The sequence below is a fragment of the Rattus rattus genome, chromosome 6 (genome assembly GCF_011064425.1).
Source record: "Rattus rattus isolate New Zealand chromosome 6, Rrattus_CSIRO_v1, whole genome shotgun sequence".
In the NCBI taxonomy this organism is placed as follows: Eukaryota; Metazoa; Chordata; class Mammalia; order Rodentia; family Muridae; genus Rattus; species Rattus rattus.
Genome location: NC_046159.1, coordinates 2,795,677 through 2,817,473, shown reverse-complemented (window position 1 = coordinate 2,817,473; position 21,797 = coordinate 2,795,677). Strand labels below are relative to the sequence as shown.

Below are 21,797 nucleotides of genomic sequence, written 5' to 3'. Positions count from 1 at the left end.
TATGTGTGAGGTTGCTGGAGCTTGCCCTTTTCTTCAATGCTTCTTTGTATGTGTGGATGTGCTTGATTTCTCCCTTTTCTTTCCTCTAATTGATGGCTGCCATAGGTAGCAGCCCCCGTTGGAATCTGGACCGACACCCATCAGCCCTCCCAGCACTGACCCCCCACTATCTGCCTGCCTTGATTTACCCTGTGGTGTCAGAGCTGGTCACCAGTGTCTGGAATCTGTCTTTGGTTTCTTTCCAATCAATATACTGGTTGAGCATAATCAACCCGTTCATGGGCTTCAGTTCCTGTCCTCAACTCTCGAACAGCGTCTACACTGAACTCCAGACCTGTTGGGGCTTCACAGTGACTCCTTGTTTTAGAGCAAAGTGAAGACAGAGGCAGGTAAGATATTTAAAAATGAGATTTTCAAGAGAGATCATTTGTTTATTGTATGTGTGGGTGTGGCTATGGTACACATTCAGTCTGATCAATGGTGGGTCAGTGCCCACAAACTGTGTGGGTCTGGGGGATCAAACTCAGTTGTCAGGCTTGGTGGGAATGCCCTTTCTCTCTCACGAGTCATGTCTCTAGCCTGCGGTGTTGTCCTTGGTAAGCCTTTATTTAAATCTCTCCCAAGGTTTGCCTGGCAGAAAACATCTGCGGGAGGGAACATCTTGGCAGCATGGTTCCTGTTTCTTTTTTCACTCTCTTTTAAAAACATCAGAGCTTTTCTTTCACGTCGCCAAGGGATAAGCCACAAAAGTTGCTAGGGCCTGAAGAAATGAATAGCATAGGTCATTGTGTCCCAAGCCTTCCTGTCATCAAGCCACCACAAATCCCTGTATGTCCTCCCAGCTTTGCCTTCCTGAGAAGCCACTCCTAGTTGGGGCGGAACAGGGTTACCACATTTGCTACTACTGTGCCCCTCCTCTTAACCAAAAAGAAGAAAAGAGTCTCAGCGGTTGATAGCATGTACTGCTGTTACAGAAGACCCGAGCTCATTTCCCAGAACCCTTGTCTGGTTGCTCACAAAAGCCTGTAACTCCAGGGGCGTCCAACATCCTCTTCTGGGGTCTGAAGGCACTCACAGAATCATACACACAGGCACACAATGCTCATAACAATTAAAAATAAAAATAAATCATTCGGCTAGGAATGGTAGGGCGTGCCCATTAAACATTGGTTTTCGGAAACCAGGAGCAAGAGTGTATCTGTGAGCTCAGAGGTAGCCTGGTTTACATATTGCGTTCCAGGCCAGCTAGGGCTATGTAATGACACCCTGTTTAAAAATAAATCTTGAAAAAATTTTTAAAAATTACGTATTTATTTTTGAGCCAGAAGAGGACAAAGGAGCTTCCTGGCAAGCCTTTGAGGTGTAGCTTGAGCCATTAAAATGATAACTATGACTACCACCATGATGCTCAACTGTGGTCCTGAGGAGCCTACATCATGGATCTTCTTTGCTAAGCCTTGGTCTCAGTGTTTGTCTATCTGTCTGTCTGTCTCTAAATGTGTATAAGCATTTTGCTTCCATGTTTGCATGTGTACCATGCCTGGTGCTGTGGAGGCCAGAGGAAGGTGTTGGAGCCCTGGATCTACCCATGATTGTGAGCTGTCACGTTGCTACTGGCAACTGAACCTGGGCCTCAGCCAGAGCAGCCAGTGCTCTTTAGCAACCAGTGCTCTTTCCCACTGAGCCACCGTTCCAGCCTCTCAGGTGTTGTTATTGTTACCATTTAAGATTGTCAGTGCTGGAGCTTGAACCCTGGGCCTTGTGTATGATGGCCCGGCAAGCTTCTTCTTTCTTCCTCAGAAGCCTTAAAAAAATGCCTTTGCCCAAACGCCAATTCTTCTCTCTGCTGGTTTACCCTCAAAAGCCGGGGATCCAGTTTTACCTGAGAGTCAAGGTGTCTACCCAAGGAACAAGGTGTCTCCTCGGGATGCTGTGATGGACAGTTCCCTGCCCAAACTGACAGTGGCATTTAAGGTTCTAGAGAGCACACCAGGACCAGGCACACCCTTGGTGCTGTCACCCCAGGAAGCTTGATGGACACGTTCAGCCTGCTGGTGTTTGCTCTGGACTTCGTGATTTCCCAAGGAGTGGTAGGTGCCTGATTGTGTCACGTTTGATGGGACACATCGGTCTGTTGAATGAAAGGGTTGCCAGAACAATTGTGCAAACCACTGAGTTTATTGGAGGGAGTCTATCGGGGTTTATGAGAGCGTGGGTGAGGGACGTACTGTGACTTTTTTCCTCAGGGCCATGCACAGTTTAGAGTAGAGACTGCCTTGCCCAGGCAAGGAAACAACACAGTGGTAGCCTGGGGCTGTGGTAATGGTAAAGGTACCATTGACACTTCCAGTATGGTCCCAGGACTTGAGAGTCTAGCTGTCATGTCCTCCCTCCTGGTGTGGGAAGGCTACAGAGAGGCAGGCCTCTGGGATGCAGCCTCTGTGAGTCAGCCATCTGTGACACATGGGACTTGGTGGTGATGCAGCTGTTTGGGGTCACCCACGCTCCCGTGGGTGAGCTCAGAAGCGTTGTCACTGAACTGACTCTTCTGGGGTCTGCACTTTGGTCTGTCATTGCTTGGTATCCTGTAGGGGGTGAAGAGGTGTCTGCTCACAGCTCCTCAGAAAAAGTTGATACAGCAAGGGTGACTTTCACGAATGCCTGTGATTCAGGCAGCTGCTGTCTGAGTTTCTCCTACGTGACAATTCACAAGAGCCGTCTGGCTGAAGCCTCATCCTACAGTGAGCTACCATCTTCAATAGACCTCTCTTGACCACGTGCCTATGGGGCGGGAGGGACTCTCAGCTGTGTCATGCTCAGAGGACAGAGCTCCACAACCAGGGACACCTCGAAAATGACTTACCGAATACAAATATTAATTTAATTAAAAAAAAATGGAGACAGCCTCATTTAGTCCAGACCGACCCCAAACACTTCTCTTTTGTTGAGTCAAGGTCTCATTAAGTTGTCCTGAACCTACAGAGACTTTCTGACTCAACAGAGATCCCTCTGCCTCTACTTCCCAAGTGCTGGGAAAGACTTGAGTCATCACCCCCGCAGCTGACCTTGAACTTCATTCTACTGCTTGTGTGTCCCAGGTACTGTGATGACAGGCGTGTGCTCCTATGCAGTCCATGTGTGATTCCCTGCATTTCCAAGGTTTGTCGAATGTATAGAGCACTCTGATGAGAAGAACCCTTCAATTAGCCGTTCCCTGAAGACTCTGGTGATTCAAATTCCCATGTTTCCATGTCTCAGTTTGCTGGGAATCTTTTATCATCATTGGCCACCAGCCGTACCCTCACCAGCCACGCCCCCAACAGCCCCACTCCCACCAGTCGCACCTCCCCACCTTTGCATGTGTTGATCACTTCCTGCAAATAAGCCCTGCATGTGCTTCCTAGAACTGGGAAGACAGTCATGGACATGCCGTGTTCTGCCATGTCTGTAGGCTCTGTACTTGTTGACTAGGGCACATCAGGGAGCATAGCAGGCTGTCTGTGGTCACATGTGTGCCCTCCTCCGTCCCCATTTCCTTTCTTCTTCCTTCCTTCCTTCTATTAAATTACTTACAGAGTAATAAGCTTCTTTATGGCATTTTCATAATACTTTTGCTTTATGCTCCCCTACTTCTCCGCCATGGTCTTCCCCCACTCTGCCTTCCCCTTTCCCACTGCACCCTTTTGCCCCCAGTACCTCCTTACTTGGGTTTTCCTTCCCATGCACTCCTCTCCCTACATCGCTTCCCATCTGGTGAACCCCTAGATAGTTTCCTGGACTCTACCTACATTTTCTCCCATCTGGCTACAAGTGGTTTTAACAATTAGAAGCTGGAATTCCCAAGTGGGAGACAACATATGGTCCTCTTTATTCCCTACAGAAAAGTGTGACAACGGTTTATGAAGTGCGATGGGTAATTTTGGTTGTATACTTTGTTACACTGAGAAGGACCCAGAACAGTAGGTACCCTGGACATGCCTCTGCACTGTTAACCTGGGATGGAGGGGTAGACCCACCTTGATTGTGAATAACCCATATCACAGCCTGGACTTCCAGACTGAGTAAAATGGAAAAAAGGAAAGCCAGCACCAGCTAGCTTTCCTGTGTCACATTCAAATCTGTCCGGATGTGAACGTGAACTGGCAGCCTAGTTCCTGGCCTGTACCTTCCCACCACAGTCGGACTGTTTCCTCTTCATTGGAGGGCTGATGTGAGCCCTTCCTTTCTGTTAGGTATTTCCTCACACTAACCAGGAAGTAACTGATATGTACTTGATGTTCATTATCTCGGGTCTCCTGGGAATAATGTAAATTACGAGAGGAGAAAGTATAGCAGAGGTTTGTGTGGCCTAGGATGTGAACGCTGCCTCCTTCCCATCCAAACATGTCAGGGGCTTGCCTGCCTGCTTGCTTTCTTGCTGTCCTGGTTACTTTGTGTCAATTTGATACAAACTAGAGTCATCCAGGAGGAAGGACCCTCAGCTGAGAAAATGCCTCCCTGCAGACTGTCCTGTAGGCACGGTCTTGGTTGTTGATTGCTGTGGGAGGGCCCAGCATATCTTGGACATTGTCACCCATGGGAAGGTGGCCCTGCCTTGAATTCTTTCAATGATGGGTTCTGATCCCAAAATGTGAGCCAAATAAACCCTAACTCCCACGGTTGCTTTTGACTGTGGTATTTTTCACAGCAACAGAAAGCACACAGGCGCGTTTTCCTGTGGACACAGGAAGACTGCAACGCTGGAGACCCTGGAGAGAGCCAAATGGTGCTGGAGACAGCACAGGCAGAGGTCGCTGGGCTGGGCTGCCCTAGAGACCATCAAGGAGAGCTAGGAGGCAGTTCCTCACATTAAATCTGAACCAGATTTGAGCAGCACCTTTATCTTTACGTGGTCATCACCGGGGGCTCCTGGGCTGCTCCTTTTGTGTCTGCTTATGGTTTTATGCACGTGAGTGCAGAACCTGTGGAGATGCAAGAGGGGATCCCCTGGGGGCTGTAGTTACAAGTGGTTGTAAAGAAAGTCCCCTATGTGGGAGCTAGGAGCCAGACTCCGTCCTCTGCATGAGCAGCAAGTGCTCTAACCATTGAACCATCCCTCCAGCTCTGATGGCTCAGTGGTTAAGAGCACTGACTGCTCTTCCAGAGGTCCTGAGTTCAAATCCCAACAACCACATGGTGGTTCACAACCATCTGTAGTGAGATCTGATGCCCTCTTCTGGTGTGTCTGAAGAGAGCTACAGTGTACTCATGTAAATAAATAAATCTTAAAAAAAAAAAAAAAGAGAGAGAGAGCAAGTCCCATCTAGTACAGTGGTATATGGACTCAGGAGGCAGAAGCAGGCAGATCTCTGTGAGTTCGAGGCCAGCCAGGACTACACAGTGAGACAAGCGTGTAAAATAAAATATTCTCTAGAGTCTTGAAGGAGATAATCTGTTTTGGTTTTAGCCTCATTTAATTAGGTTTAATAATGTCTCCCACTCAGAACTGGAAATGTGGATCTATTTTTGTAAAATGCAAAACTTAAGCCCAAGTGTTTCCTAACAAACACTGAAATCTCTAATCTCTGCTTAGACTCCTTTTCTCTGCCCATCTGTCACTCCTGCGGCAAAGCCTCAAGATGGCCGGAGGCTTTCCAGGGTAAGGCTGTCCTCTGTGTGCAGAGGTAATGGGAAGCACACAGGAGGGTGGGGGAGTGAGGGGCAGGCTCAGGTGTCTGGTCTGAGAGAAAGGAGCCTGGGGTGTCGGAAGCGTTTAGCACATTCATTTTCCGCGTGACACTGCATGGCCATGTAGTCTGTCTTTACACGGCCACCCCATGACACATTTTGTGTGGTGTTCTGAGGGAAGAGGAGACTCCCATTACCAGGTCATCTGTGAACTGCCTCTCAGCAGGCTTGCCCTGTGCAGATTATAGGAGCCCGGGTAAGGAGATTTAAAGATTAGGTCATGGAGTGTTAATTGATTGTTCTTGCAAAAAAGGGACAATTGGATTTAAGAGGTTTGTGAAGAAAATGCAAACACACACACACACACACACACACACACACACACACACACGTTGAAAGAATACATCCAGAAAACAGAAAACACCAGCACTGTAAAAGCAAGAACGAGTCAGGCCCTTTGAGGCAGAGCTGAATTAATTTGCAGTTCCCACCTCAAGTGCTCCCTGTCCATACTGGGATAACAGATACTCAGTCACTGCAGATGGAGGTCAAGGTCGCCTGGGTTTGACCCCAGCACACAGCATAACCTGAGCATGGATGAATATCTTGCAATTCCTGCACTGAGGTGATTGAGGGAGAATTAGAGGTTCATGCAGTATGAATACTTAGTGACTTCGAACCCAACTTTGAAGCCAGTATCAGTTAAGTGAGATGTCTCAAAAATGAACAGACTTGATCACAGTGACAGGTGTCGAACCACAAATTTTCCTCTTTGTTACTGAAGCGTCAGTCACCATCTATATCCAAGTCCAGCTGTGGATCTGCATTAATCCCATCTACTGCCAAGATCTTTTGACGCAGCCAAGTGATACTGTGCCCAATGGGCATGGCAGAACGTCATTAGGCAACATTCATTGTTCTGTGTCTTTAGCAGAACAATAGTAGGTTTTCCTCTAGGCCCATGACTTATCTAGTTTCAGGGTTTTGGCCACTTCAACAGTGTAATGAATGAGTTCCACCTCGTAGACTGGGCCTTTCAATCTAATACAAAAGTTGCTGGTTACTCCCGAAATGGTAAGCGAGGGCAGAAAGTTTATTTGAGGAATCAAAATGCTGGGCTGTCTTGTCAGGGGAGTGGGTGTGTGAATGGAGCAGGAAGCCTTTAGGGGACAAAGAAGGAGGGGTGCAGACCAGAAAAGTGTAGGTGTCAGTGCAGGATGAGTCAGGAACTTGATGTCTTTGCCAGAGGATCAGGTCAGTAAGGGACAAGATGGCTTTCCTGGTAAACAATCTCACAATAGGTGATTTCTGTCAGAAGCTGAGCTTAGGACCTTGTTTTTGTTTTTGTTTTACCCCATAACAGTCCTTCTGTTTACTGAGTCAAGCCAGATTCGTTCTGTTTAGGACAAAATCACCAACACTGCCCTTTGGGGGCCAGCTTTGTATCCAACAATAGCATTTGGGCAACTTTGTATCCAACAGTAGCATTTGTGCCCCATCTCACCATTACATCTTGCAGTCCGGTCTCTGTTGTGGATCTCATGGTCCACAGGTGGGTGATAGTGGTGATTCCTTTTCTCCTCTAGTGGTCCGAGAAGTACTTTTCAGTACCATGCATGTTGGTCCAGAGGGGTAGAGTTTCAGCTAGGCTGACTGCCTACATGTTTGATGACATATACAAGTTATGTTTCCAGCAACAGGGCCTTCCAATCAGGTTATGGAGAGTAACCAGTGGCCTTGGCTATAGCCCGTGATGTTTGGGAGAGTCCTCCGGACCCCTTTGGCCAACTACTCAATAGGATGTAGTCCATTCCTGGCACTGGAGGTTTTATTTGGTGGCATAAGGTATCTGGTTGGGCGTTGTGGCTCCCTCTGTATAGTGATTCCATTTAAGTTCCTCTCACACCTGTGTATTTTTTTTTGGGGGGGGGCTTCTATAGTAGTAGGTTTCCATATGGCTTTTCAAGTGGCCTTTAGTGTTATTAGTATCTTCTCATATTCCCCCTCTCCTTTTCTCTCACCTCCCCCATTCCATCCATTCCTCTTTGTCTTTTTGTAATACTATGCTTGATTTCCTCTTCCTTGGAAGACCCCCCTCTTCTCCCAAGTCCTTTACAAGCTACCATCTTCTGGTTATTCATAGGAGCATGCCTATTTAAAGCCTAAAAGCTAACATCCACGTGTAAGAGAAAACATTTGATATTCCTCGTTCCGGGTCTGTGTTTCTCAAGCAGAATGACTGTTTCTGGCCCCATCCACTTACCTGCACATTTTGTTTTTCTTAACAGTTGAACCACAACCTTCCTTTGTGTAAATGTGCCACATTTTATGATCCCATCCGTTAATTAATTGGTGGTTATCTAGGTGGTTTCCAATTCCTGGCGATTTGGGTAGAGCAGAAGTGGACTTGGACAGTAAAATGCGCATGCCCAAGGGCGCCAGGGCAGCAACGGATGCCGACAGTAGCCAAGATGTGGGTCTGTTGGATCTTGACGTAAGTCAGTTGGAAGCTTTTTGAAGAGCCTCATGTGACAGGTCACATCCTGGCCAGGTGACCGACAGACCCACCTAGACTAACTCCTTATAGAGAAGACAGCAATATTTAAAGTTCTAATCTTTGGGGCAAGAGGTCAAACTCAGTTTCTGTCTTTTTCTTGATCAGGAAAGAGGAAGTAATTCTACATGGGTGAGAGCCTCCAGAATTGCATATAGAATTTTAAATCCTAAATAAGGGTAGCTGTGAAATATCCCTTTCTAGTTTTACCTGGAAAACAGCAGGCGGGGTTCAAGGTTGACCAGGGGAAGGGTCCACCCTCTTGGGCCTCCAAGACTGCTGCTCTCTGTCTAGCTACTTTAATAGAAGAACTTTGGAACCAGGCGGATTGAACTGCTTTCTCCCCAGAAAGCCATCTTCCTATTTCAAGATCACCCATGGCAATGCAGGGACCACTACTACTTTGTGAAGGAGGAGGGCTCCCTGCCTGTAAGCTGAGACATTGACTGAGAATCCCTGGAACCACTGTGCACTTTAGTAACTATGAACAAATACACCTCACATTAAAAAAAGTTAATGAGAAATACATACTGGAGAAACACTTCAGGCTGTTGGAACAGGCCAGGGCTTTCCACCCAAGAGGAGGGCAGAGGGGGCTAAAGCTGGCCCCTCTCCCTTTTCCTTCACTGAACCCAGAAATATATCTAAGCTTCTTTTTCTCTTTTTAATATTGCTATAGAAGCTCACTGTCAGAAATGCCAAAACGGTATTCCTGGGAAGGCATTATTTTTAACTATGAGTCCCTGTGTACACATGTTGGAGAGCTTACATTAGCAGAGGAAAGACTCCGCGTCTGAACTGCAGCAGAGCAATTCTTAGGTAGGTCCTTTATGACCTTTGCAAGCAAGCAGAGCCTATCAGAAGCGTTTAGCACAAGCACGTTGTTACAAGGTTTTAATGTCATCATGGTGGGCCAGTTTTCTTTCAAGTCACGATGACCTGGTTCTCAGAAGGTCTTTGTGGTCTAAACAACACCAATCTTATTTTCCCGGAGAAGTACAAGTATTAACACTCTGGAAACCAGTCTGAACAATAGGGAGAATGGAGGCCCTGTTATTATATAACTCATATTAAAAAAAATCGATAGCGAGGGCAGAAATGGAGTTAGCTTCTAACACCTGAGTGCAAGGCCTCAAGACCAGCTGGTGTTGGGTCCCTGGGGGTTGGCAGTGGTTGTGGAAGCGGATGCCAACCCTTGGTGTTTGCTTGTTTGTGTGGGAGACAGGGTCTCACTGTAGGGTCAGTCATCTTTGTCAGCCTCCACACCGACAACCACCACACCATGCTGGCAGGGCGGCTGTTTTGCCTGAAGCATAAGCCACATGGTGATTGCTTCTGAGGCTACCGGCAGGGTAGCTAGGTCGTGCGAACCGCGACACAGAGCCCTGGAGAACCGGATTCACGTTTTGAGGTCAACAGCTAGGTCTGTTGCAAGCCAGAGCCCAAGCACAAATGCTGGTCCCTGCTACAAACTCTGGTCCAGACAGCGCCGTTGTGATGCTAATGTGTCGCCGAGTTGTCCCTGCTGGGTAGAATTCCTGAGTAAAGCGCGGGTGCTCCTGGGTCCTGGATGCGCGCGCCCAGCCATGCGTGACCGCACGCACCGGTGACGCGGAGATGCTGCAGAGGCTGCGCTCGTCCCTGCGTCGGGTGCCTGCTGGTGGCTCTCCCATCATACCTCTATCGCCTGCCCTGCCGAACTGCAGCCCCGGGCTCTCCGCAGCGCCGCTGTGCCACGCATTTCCACGCGCCCGCAGCTTTGTCATGGCCTACTTGTACCGGGCAACTGAAACCCTGGCCCGCCAGGTACCTGCGTGGCGAAGGGCGAGGGGCGCTAGGACCAGCATCCTGCGGGTCTTACTCGGGGGGTTACTGCGGGAGGGCGCCACTAGGCTTTCCGGTAGCCGCAAGGCACCACTGGTCGCGAAGGGATATAGGGTGTGTGTGTTTGGGGGGGGGGTCACCGCTGGAGACTCGGAGATGCGGAAAACTCGGAGGTTGTCACAGAGAATGCAGGGTTTGGGAGACGCTAGGTCGCAGCGGAGGTCGCCACTAGGGAACTCAGGGATGGAGGTAATTCATGGGTGCTCTCGAGAGGCGACCAGGGACTCAGGAGCTAAGAGTGTCTCCCCCGGGGCATTCTGGGGTCATCCTGGGGCTCTCCATTGGGCACCGAGGGATCACTGTTGGGATTCAGGGGTCATTACAGGGATGTTGGGGTCACAGTCGAATATGGGGAGAAAACGTGAGGGTCGCCACAGGAACTTGGGCACGTTAGGGATGGCTGAGATGTCGCCAGGGATTCTGGAGTCTAGGCTAGGAAAACTGGAGGATGACGGGGAGATTTTTGCCACCAAAACATCCGGACCGCTGCCTCTGCAGTCTTCGACCCCTTCCTTCCCTCCTTCCCAGCTATTTAGCAAACTAGCTCCCAGCTTTTTGAATGAATGCCTGCCTCTTTCACTAGTTAATTCCGAACCACCGTATCTTTTATTTATTTAATTGGTACCAGTATCAAGAGGTCTTGTTTTTCCGAATGTAATGTTTTGGCCGCCGCCAAAGCACAGGGGACCCTGCGGGTGGAGAAAATGGTTTCGGCCAGTCTGCGTCCCCTCAAGCTTGAAGCAGCCTGCCTATTGTGCGCCTGTGATTGACAAGACCACGAGGCTGAGCGCGCTCGAGAGATTTTTTTTTTCCCCACCTCTCTATAAATGGCTTAAACCCTCGGTCTAGACGACTTACTCGGACATTCGGGAGACAATTGCCTTCTTGTTCATTGCTGGAGAACCCTGGCTCCTGGGCTGACCCGGAATTTAAGGAGCTCCTCCCCAAGCTGCTAGAAGATATATTAAGTCAGACCTGGGAGGGAGGGACAGTCACTCCGGCTGGAGCTGGCCCTGTGTGTTGGACGGTCCAGGTTTGGCTTTTCTGTCTTCTGTGATGGTAAGTCCCTTGATCAGGTCCCCGCATTGACCCACCTGGCTTTACTTAATGGAGGTTTAATTATTTTTATTTTTAAGGACTGCAATAATGGATGTTCGGCATCGTATGCTGAAGAAGAAGAATTAGAAGATTCGGCCGAGTCGTATGATGAAGAAGGAGGATCAGAAGCTTCGACCGAGACTTTTAGGGTAAGGCATCTGTGGGGTGGTGGTTAAGTTACTGAGTTAATGCATTTCTGGTTGAAATTAGGGGTTGGGGAATTTTTAAACCGAATGAGTTGCTGAATTTTAAATTACAGCCAGGGAGGGGAGAAAGTCATTGGAGATTACAATCAGCAGAGCAAAATTTACCCGACAGCAGGCTGTTTGTTTTATGAATCATACATTTTATGGAAAAGAGCGAATTAATGAATAGGAATCCGAGGTGGCTTTTTAAATTGCATCAGCTTAACCCTTCGCTCTGCTTGTCCAAGAAAAGGGCACTGTACCTTTTCTCCTTTAAAAAAAAAAAAAAGTCACCGAATACATTTACAGACCAGGATTGGGTTTTCTTTCCATCTGAACGTGTGGCGTATGTCTGACACGGTCTCATGCTTCCCAGCGGAGTTATTGGAGGGAGAGAGAGAAAGATCTCATTAAGTACTCATCAACCTCTATCCTTCTCCACCAGCCCCCAGCCTGGAGGGTTTTGCTGATCTTCATGGGTGCTTGGCTCTGCCACTTTCCTGGCTCTGATATCCACTGTCAATTGTCACCCATAGTACAGAATGTCCCTGTGACCTCACATCCTGGCAGGCAGGGTTCAGAGAGGCACTGGAACTTGACTCATCAATTTTGTACCGCAGGGAAGGAACACTCAGTGTTCGGGGACAGTGCTAGGAACTCGAAGGGGAATGGTGAATTCAAGATAAGCCCTCTGCTCACAAGCGATTTGTTTTAACCCAAAAGACAGTAAAATATACTACAGTGAGGTGCTGTGGATTTTGTCTGCGTGATTTCCGGTTCGTTAAAGCAATTTCACTGCAGGGCTTCCGAGATGCCCATGTGATTCATACGTGACCGGTCAGTGGGACCTGGGCTCAGTTCTTTAATTTCCTCCAGGACTCAGCTCTAATACATGAGAGGTTTGGGGTCGTACTGGCTGATCTGGAAATATACAGGCTGGCCTTGAATTCCTGCTAACCTTTTAAAAAAAATGATTCAACAAGTCGGAATCTAAAAAAAAAAAAAAAAAAAGAAAGAAAGAAAGAAAGAAAAGAAAAAGAAAAGACTATGCTTTCATGCAAAGCATTCAGTGCAAGATAGAGTTCATAGTGAAAATAGTGTATTTGTTAATTGAAATTTGACCTGCTCTGCGTGTGTTCTTGGTGTTGGACCGAGACAGTATCGATAATCTGGGGAATAAAAATGATGGGTTTTATTGGAAGCACCATCTTGGTTTTGCATGGTGCTGGCTGTTGGACCAGGGCCTTGGACACACTCTATTACTGAGTCACACTCTTAGCCTTGATCCCTGCTTCTTACAGTTTTCTGTCCGCTAATATATTGTTGCCTCCCAGGTCTCTCCTAGGTCCTTTTCTTATTATTGTCCCGTTCCCACTGTGACAGGGCCCCATTAGAGTGAGGGTCAAGTTTTCCAGCTGGGCAGAGAAAGCAGTCATCCTTTTTAATTTTTTAAATATAATTCTTCAAAAATTAAAAAAATCTGTTGTCATTTTTAAATTTTCATATATTTATTTGTTATTGTAAGAGGGCACCATTGGTGCGTGTGTGGGTATCGGGTAAGTAGGAGGGGTTGTCTCTCCCCTTTCCCACCAAGGCTTGAGCGCTCTGGAAGTCAGGCTTGTACAGTGTGCCTTTACTCTTTTTGTGGGCTGTTTTTCTCATTTTTTTTCTCTCAACAATTTATTTTTAAGTGTGCATCTCTCTCTGTCGTCTCTTTGTGTGTGTTTACGCGCGTGCGCATGCATGCACATGTATGAGTGCCATTGGAGACCAGATGCCTCTGGGACTGCAGTTAGAGATGGTAATGAACCTCTTGACACAGTGCAGGGTAGTGAATTTGGTCCTCTGGAAGAGCTGCCTGCACTCTTCCGGTGAGCCATCTCTCCATCTCCTTTTAAGGAGCTGTATTTATTACCTCGGAGTCTTCCTATGGACCCCAGAGATGAGCTCTCTTTGTCTTAGTTTCCTCTGATTGACCCCAAAGCTGTAGAATTTTCTTCTTCAGACCTCATTGATTCTCAGAGAGGCTCTATAAACAGCACGGACTAGATGAGCGCCATCTTTCTCAGTGCAGCAGAAACATGCAGGGGCTCCCTGGGAAGCCCCGTGCTTCTCAGTGCTGACGCACCAGGCTTAGGGCGAATTTAGTTTAGCTTCCAGCGCAGAGAGGAACGGAAGTGCTCAGGTGCTTCTTTGTGTATGTCAGATCAGGAAATTGTTCCCCCCCTTTTTAATTTTTACATGGGTTGTTTACTTCTTCTTCTTTTTTTTTTTTAAAGAATCTTTTTTTTTTTTTTGGAGCTGGGGACCGAACCCAGGGCCTTTCGCTTCCTAGGCAAGCTCTTTACCACTGAGTTAAATCCCAACCCCTTGTTTACTTCTTTTGTGTATGTGTGTGGGCACCCGCAAGTCAGAACAACTTGTAGGAGTTAGTTCTTCCTTCTACGGTGTGGGTTCCAGGTTCTTAATATGCCCTGTGTTATTCCTCAGTTACTGTGCTGTCCTGTTTTCTTCCAATGAACGTGATATTAGACATCACTGTACAAACGCTGGTTGGTTAGATCCTCCCTCCCCCACTTTCTTTCTGACCTAGGATCTCATTGTGTAACCCTGGCTGGCCTAGAACTCACCAGGTAGACCAGGCTGGCCTGCTGACTTGGAACTCAGGAATCTACCTGCCTTAGCTTTTTAAATGCTGGGATTAAAGATGTGTACTGCCCCATCTGACTTTTTAAAGATTTATTTTACTTTATGGAAGCACTCCATGGGTCTTCCCTCCACATGTATGTGTGACCGGTGTCCACATAGGCCTGAGAGGGTGTGGGTTCCCTTGGGCCAGGATTACAGATCACTGTGAGCTGCCATTGTGGGTGCTGGAATTGAACCCAGGTCCTCTGAAAGAGCAGCTGGTGCTCTTAGCTTCCGAGCCTTGTCTTTAGGTCTCACCCCACCTCACTTCTACTGCAGCCCTTGCCTTTAATCCCGGCACTCAGAAGACAGAGGCTGGTGGATCTTTGAACTCAAGGCTGTCTGGGGCTACATAGTATATCTGTCTCAAACAAACAAACAAACAAACAACAAACAAATAAAAAACCAAAACAACCCCCTAACCTTTGATCTCCAGAGTTGTTGAAACTGTCTCAAAGAAAGAAATGTCTCAAGTTCTTGGTGAAATTATAAAGGCCACAACATCTTGTGTTACTGGATATAGGGCAATCTTTCTGTTTAAACTGGAATTAGAGGGAAACAATCAGGGGAAAGATTGTGATTCATACAAACAGAAGGAACACCTGGAAAATTGTTTTTAATGGATTTATTTATTGATTTATGTGTGTGAGTACACTGTAGCTGTCTGCAGACACACCAGAAGAGGGCATTGGATCCCATTACAGATGGTTGTGAGCCACCATGTGGTTGCTGGGAATTGAACTCAGAACCTCTGGAAGAGCAGTCAGGGCTCTTAACCACTGAGCCATCTCTCCAGCTCTAGAGGAAAAGCACTAACTCGAATATAAGGTGTTCTGTGTCTCAGCTTGGCTATTAAGCAGCTTTGATGCTTCGCTTGATCTAGCCTGGGGTAATTGTAGGTGGGCCCCACTTCTATTTGTCTACTTTTCGCAATGCTGGGTGTTGTGCCCAGGACTTTTTACACTGTAAGCAAATGCTCTGCCCCTATAGCTTAGGCTCTGGAAGCATTTTAGGAGGCGTTCAGAGCATACAACCATATAAACGATACTGTGGTTGTCTTAACCTGGGGATTTGAACTCCAGGCTCCTTGCTTTCCCAGCAGGTACTCTTTCCCACTGAGCTATCGCCTTACTGTGGGAAAATGTAAAAACCATGAGCTAGATCACAGATCACGTTTCAATGGACCCAGAACTCCGAGAAGCTGGGGCTGAGTAGACATTTTTCACGAAGTTTCGAAAGTGATGTTTAGCTTGGCAGACAGATTGTGGATCAAGAACTATCTCGAAGTTGATCTCAGAGGCTTGGGGGCCCGGGCCTGGGAAATCACTGGTGTGGAGGTAGGGAAGCCTGGTGAGGTTGGACAAAGCTCAGCATTGCCCAGACTCTTTTACTTACATCTCACCACAGCTGGCTTGCTTGTTCAATCACTAAGCCTCCAGGGAAGACAGGAGAGTCTCTCCTCTGCAGGCATCCCTGCTCCCTAGACAGGCAGGGGCTTGCAGAGGGGTATGAACGAGGTTTCCTGTGCCTACTGAGCTTATAGCAAACTACCGTCCTGGGAAGAAGGAGTTGGCAAAGGTTGTGGTCTCAGCAAAACAGCCAGAGAGGTCTTAGAGAGCTGGTATATAGGGGCATAGCCATCTATCTTGGTCCACACTTTGTCTTTCCCAACTGCAATGGCTGTAGGACCCCTGTCCTTTCACCTCTGTTTTCTCATTCCTCTTCTTCCTGCAGCAGGGGTCTTTGCTATGTCCTACTTTGTCCATCTGCCTGAAATACATTGCTCCTGGGTCTGTAGACGTCCTGCCTGCTCTCTACATTCAGGCATGCTCAGATACACAAGGCAGGCCTCTGCAAAGCCAAGATCAACATCCTGTCCCCTTCCCTGCCCCTTCTCCTCAGTTTCTTTGGTTCTTCAAAGCATTAACCACCTTTTGATTTAGTTTTCTGGCTATTTCTTTATCTCCCCCTTTGCTTGCAGAGCAAGGATGGTTATTTCTAATGACCATGGCATTATAGACACAGAGTAGCTCAAAAATACTAGATCGAGGTATGGATAATCCGTTGTGGATATCCCATGCTAACCTGTATGTCTGTCCTTGACTGACAGTCACATTGTCTAGGAAGCAGGGGCTGGACCTCGGACAGTCTTGGAACATTCTGTGCGTTCCCCGAGCCACAGAGCCTCTGCAATTAAAGCTTAAATAAAATTAAAGGTGCTAAGAATAATAAAAAAGAATGCTGATGTTGAGTAAAAAGGAAAATCGGGCACCCTCAAGGTTGATGATGTTACTTACGGTTTATCCTAAAGCTTGAAGACAGTTTTATTAAAAGTTCAAGAGAAAAGTAGCAGGGTGGGCAAGCTGTAATCTTGGCAGCTGCCTGGAGGAGGTAGATGGGTAAGGGGAGGAGAGAAAGCCCCGCTTTCGGGATAAGCTGTTTGCTGTCTGATGGCTGTTCATTCCATGTCAGGAAGCGGTACTGCAGAGTTATAAATTTGGTGAAGATTTAAGAGTCGTGTGCAGCCAGCCTCGAGTGAAGCCAGAGCTGGTTTATAGTGGTTGGGAGAGCAACGTTTCCCTGGTCCTTTGAAGAATCATTCACATTATTGATCATGTCATTTAAAAAGAAATCGGGGCCATGGTGGCTCAGTGGGTAAAAGTAAGTGCTGGGTAAGCCTGCCTGACACCCCATGTTTGATCCCTGGTACCGGTGGTTCACGGAGGGATCCAAATCCCAAAATTGACCTCTGAGCTCCACACGGCTATGTGGAGTGTGCCTGCATTCATACATAGCGTGTCCATGTACACACAACAACAAATAAAACTTTAAATAGCCAATGTCCGTTGGCTTTGCGGTGTTTAAGTCGTGTCTAGGATCCGGGCTCACTGGTCAGCTCACACTGTCCGTCTTACAGACAGACCTGTTTCGTGTCTTCCTATGAGAAACTTTGCTAATAATCTCAGGGTCAGAAACTGTGGGTGGGGGCTGGGGGAGTAGCACAGTTGGCAGAGCGCTTGTCTGGTGTGCACAGCTCAGAGTCTTTGTATGGAGAGCTTTTGAGCCAGCCTGAGTGACAAGCGGCTCTGACGGACGCTCCCCCAGCCCCCACCAAAAGCTTTCTTCTTTATAGTTTCTTTTTAAAAATTTACTGTTGTTGTTGTTGTTGTTGTTGTTGTTGTTGTTGTTGTTGTTGTTGAATGTCTGTTCTCAAGTTAAGGGTCAGAAGTGAGGTGACTTTGGGTGTTTGTGATGGTCAGGCTGGCTTTGTGGGGAACAGCTGAGGGCACTTGTTCTCTACCTCCCTGTTTTTGTGGGGCTGAATAGGAGGGCTTTTGTTTACTGTCTCCTCCTCCCAGGACAGCGTTTGTATCTGAGGCTCCATTCTCTGCCTGTCCATCTTCAAAGAGAGAGAGAGTACTTCTTTGCTGTGCCCATCTGCCAGCCTCTGCATCTGGAGGAGCAGGAGACTTGTGCTTGGAATGTTCTGGGGAGGTGGAGCGAAGCCATAGTGGGCAGTGGCTTGGTCCTTAGAGATCCTTCTGTGAGCGGTGCTGCTGTGTTCCCTGGAGGATTCCCCTTCCTTTGGGGGATGTTCCACTTGGGTTTGGTGGGAATGGGGAACGGACCCTCCTCTTCCTAAATCATTTCAGCACACCTCCCACACACAGCCCTGAAGTTTGCTTCTTGTGGGATTACAACCAAAGCAGCTGCAGGGATCTGTTTGTGAGTTAGCCGTGCTATGTAACCTCGGCTAGCCTGGCACTCTCTTTGTAGCCCAGGCTGGCCTCATATTTGTGGCTCTTCTTGTACTTCAGCCCTCCAGGGTGCCAGGATGATAGGTGTACACCACCGGATTATTGCAGGAATTATTGATTTTTTTTCTAAAAAAAAAAATAGATTTCTAGATTCATTTTGTTTTGTGAAGTAAATGTGTGTTTTGACTTTACATATCTGTGTGCATGCATCGTGCCTATGGAGGTCAGAAGACAGTGTTTATGAATGGTTATGAACCAACAGCAGGGTGCTGGGAACCAAACTTGGGTCCTCTGTGAGAGCGACAAGTGCTCTTTCCCACAGAGCCACCTCCCCGGCTCTAAGATTATTATTGGTTTACATTTTTAATTGTAGCTATTCATCGTTTGTGGGGGAGGGGCCGAGGGGGGGGGAATGCATGCACAGCGCTTGTGCACAGCTCAGAGGACAACTTGCCGGCCTCGGTTTTCTCCTTCCACCATGTGGGTGCCAGGATCAAGCTCGGGTTTGCAGACTTGGTGGCAGGTGTAAGTATTTTGCTGAGTCACCTCGGCAGCCATGTTGCAGAGATTCTGGACAGTTGGCTGCTGAACTCTGAGCACAGGTTTGGGTCTGTTTGATTCTCAGTGTTAAGAGCATTATATTGGGGTTGTTGTGTGAGACTTGTTCTGTTTTTTTTTTTTTTTTTTTGACAAGGTGGGTGAACTTCTGAACCTCTTGCCTCCGGTCTTTCTGTGGTGCCGGGTCAAATCCAGGGCTTCTGCAAGCACCCTACTAACTGCAGCAAGTCCCCAACACTCTGCTCATACCTGGTTACAGTCATGCCATCGCCATTGGATCATCTAGCCAGTGCAGTGTGGGCTCCAAGCTCTTTCCTTTTCTCCTCTACAGGCCAAAGATCTCATTATCACAAAAGCCGATGTCTTAAAAAAGAAGCCCGACCCCGGCACGCTGGTCTTTGGAACTTCGTTCACTGACCACATGCTGATGGTGGAGTGGACCTCCAAGTATGGATGGGATAAGCCTCACATCAAGCCTTTTGAAAACTTGTCCATACATCCCGCTGCCTCTGTTTTGCACTATGCCGTGGAAGTAAGTGCTTGAGAGCTGCCGTGGGCCATGATTCTCTGCCTTGCAAACTTTTGGGGGAGGAGGGAGAAGGGGGAAGGGAGTTTGGGGGAGGGGACAGACCCTGCTGTCTTTACTGGAGGTCTGGAGGTCGTCATAAATGTCTTCAAACTTCTGCAGCCAAATGGATACGTCTCAGAGCTAGTTTTGCAAGTTGACTTGGTTTATCTGTGATGTTAGTGTGTGTGTGTGTGTGTGTGTGTGTGTGTGTGTGTGTGTGTGTGTGTGTAGAACATATAGAAGGGTTAGGGAAGTTAGAAGTCTGAGTTCACATTAAGCCAGGTATGGCCATGACTGTAACCTCAGTGCTTGGCAACCTAAGCAGGAGATGAGCAGAAAGTTCAAGGCTAATCTAGACCATGCCCTTCTTTTTGGCCAGACCAGGCCACAGAACCTCAAAGGACCACAAAGCAATGAGTATTACTAATTTATTAAGGGCTCTCTTCTTCTCAGATCTTGGAGTGATTGTGATGGGTCGCAGAATGAGACACCCTTCTCATAACCAGCCCATGGGATGGCATTGAGCGTTCTCCTTCACACTGGAGTGTTTGGAGAACCCATCTCTCAGTCCTCTGCAGATACATAGTTAACCAGATCTGCAGAATACTGCCCCATCTCCTTGGCCCTACATTTTATTTTATTCTGTTCCCCCCCCCCCATACAGAATGGCTTTCCCTAGAACACTGAAGTCACAGAGATAAATTCTGATCTACCAAGGGACTGAAAATGACCATAGGAAACTTATTAATAGTGATGATCAAATACTCATTTCTGAATACTGGATCCCAAGATGGTGCTTTTGAGAGATCTTGTACTCTACAGAGGTCCTTTTCATTTCATGGTGTTTAGAGTTGGCATTTCCCACCCGAACACCCTGGAATCCAGTCATGTAATGATCCGACGTGAGGAGCGAGTGAGTCCACAATCAGGGCTGAGGAGTTCGCTCAGGGGTTAAGAGCACCTGCTGCTCTTGCAGAGAACCATAGCTCAGTTCTCAGCACCCGCATGGCGCCTCACGACCCCAGCTCCAAGGAGATCGGACACCCTCTTCATGTCTCTCGACAATCACTTGCACATGAACACACATATGCACACATACATACACACAAATAATGTCTTTAAGAAATAAAGAGTGGGGCTGGAGAGATGGCTCAGGGGTTAAGGGCACTGACTGCTCTTCCAGAGGTCCTGAGTTCAATTCCCAGCAACCACATGGTGGCTCACAGCCATCTGTAATGGGATCCGATGGCCTCTTCTGATGTGTCTGAAGAGAGTGACAGAGTATTCATATGAAATAAATAAATCTAAACATTAAAAAAAAACTTTAAAAAAATAAAAGAGTGGAGGTCTATGGAACTTGGGAAATACAATCATTTATGACTTAATACTTTCATTTGTGATAGGTAGGGAGAGTAACTTTTTTTTTGTATTTATTTATTGTATGTGTCTGTACGGGTGGATGCATGCCATGTATACAGGCATCAGAAGGCAACTTGGGGCTGTCCTTTTTCTAAAAGGGTCTCTGGGCTTGAACTCAGGTTATCAGACATAGCAGCAAGGACTTTTGCCTGATGAGCCATCTTGTCCCCCCTGTAGAGGATCTGTATTCTTGAAAGAATAAAATCAGGTAGTTCATTGGAGGCTGTACATCAGTGGTTCCTTACGCTGAGACCCTTTAATACAGTTCCTCAGGTGGCGGTCACCCCAACCATAAAATTATCTTGTTGCTACTTCATAACTGTAATTTTGTGATTGTTACGAATTGTAACATAAATATCATCTGATGTGCGACCCCTGTGAAAGGGACATTCGAACACTGAAGGGGTCATGACCCAAAGGTTGTGAGAGCCACTGCTGTAGATCCGTCCCTGGTGCTGAGGGAGCGAGCAGACAGACAACTGTTTCAGTGAAGTGTCTGTGCAGTCCATAGGACAGGACGTTCGCTCGCTATCTTGAATGAGTGACAGGTATTGAGCAAGCACAAAGCAGAAGAATGAATAGTGGGTGGAGGCTACACAGACTCACCAGAGAAGTAGCAAAACGTGCTCCAGTTCACAGGGAGAGACAGCCCATTTGAGAGAGCAAGCCGAAGTCACGTCATTAAACGGGTGCTCACAACACCCAGTAGGAAGGGACTTGGGGGTGTCTATGGTCAGAATGCACCAGATCAAATCTGACCTGGGGAGATCAGCAGGGCTGGGCCTGGATGGTCCTTGCATGGGAGACACCGTCTTGGGGAGCAAACAGACCTGCTGGAAGCAGACTGATCTGCCTTTGAACCAGCTTCTGGCTTCAGAGTCCCACCACAGGCATTTTAAAACACGGGATAAACAGCGATAACATCTGCAGAAATGTTTGGCCTCCCAGAGAAGATTCAAGGACCCGGTGTTTTTGCTGATGTTTCCCTCTCTGTCACAGGATGGGGGTGCCAGCCTGCTCCAGGTTTGGGTAAACATTCGGGTCTGACAGGGAGCGACCAGCCCTGCCTTTAGAGTCCCTCTTTTGCCAACACAGTGTATGTTGCAAGACCCCTGACCCAGTGGCAGCCCCTGTTCTAGAAGATGACCAAACAGCTCCTTAGTACCTTGGTTTTGTTTTCTAAAGATAGGCTGGCTTCCAGTCCACGGTATAGTTGGCCTTGAACTCCCGATTCGACTGCTTTCGCCTCCTAGATACTGGGGTTACAGGTATGCATTGACGCACCAGTCTGAACTTAAGGTTTGGTTTCATATTCCCAGATGACGGCCAGTCGCACGGCCTGCTGGGTCATACTCATACCAAGCTCTTCGAGTCAGATGGAAGGTGGACGGACCATTCCCCTTCAGAGAAGGCTGTGG

At 47.6% G+C, this 21,797-nt stretch overlaps 1 protein-coding gene across 1 annotated transcript in view; it reads left to right on the top strand.

The window, feature by feature from the left end:
• The first annotated feature begins 10,186 nt into the window (after window positions 1–10,186).
• The window catches only part of Bcat1 (branched chain amino acid transaminase 1), a 47,839-nt gene continuing 36,228 nt past the window's right edge, over window positions 10,187–21,797 (top strand). The window contains exons 1-3 of the mRNA XM_032905394.1: window positions 10,187–10,294; window positions 11,242–11,352; window positions 18,724–18,924. Of these exons, the coding sequence (XP_032761285.1) occupies window positions 10,202–10,294; window positions 11,242–11,352; window positions 18,724–18,924 (405 nt within the window). The 5' untranslated portion in view covers window positions 10,187–10,201. The remainder of the gene's footprint in view (window positions 10,295–11,241; window positions 11,353–18,723; window positions 18,925–21,797) is intronic.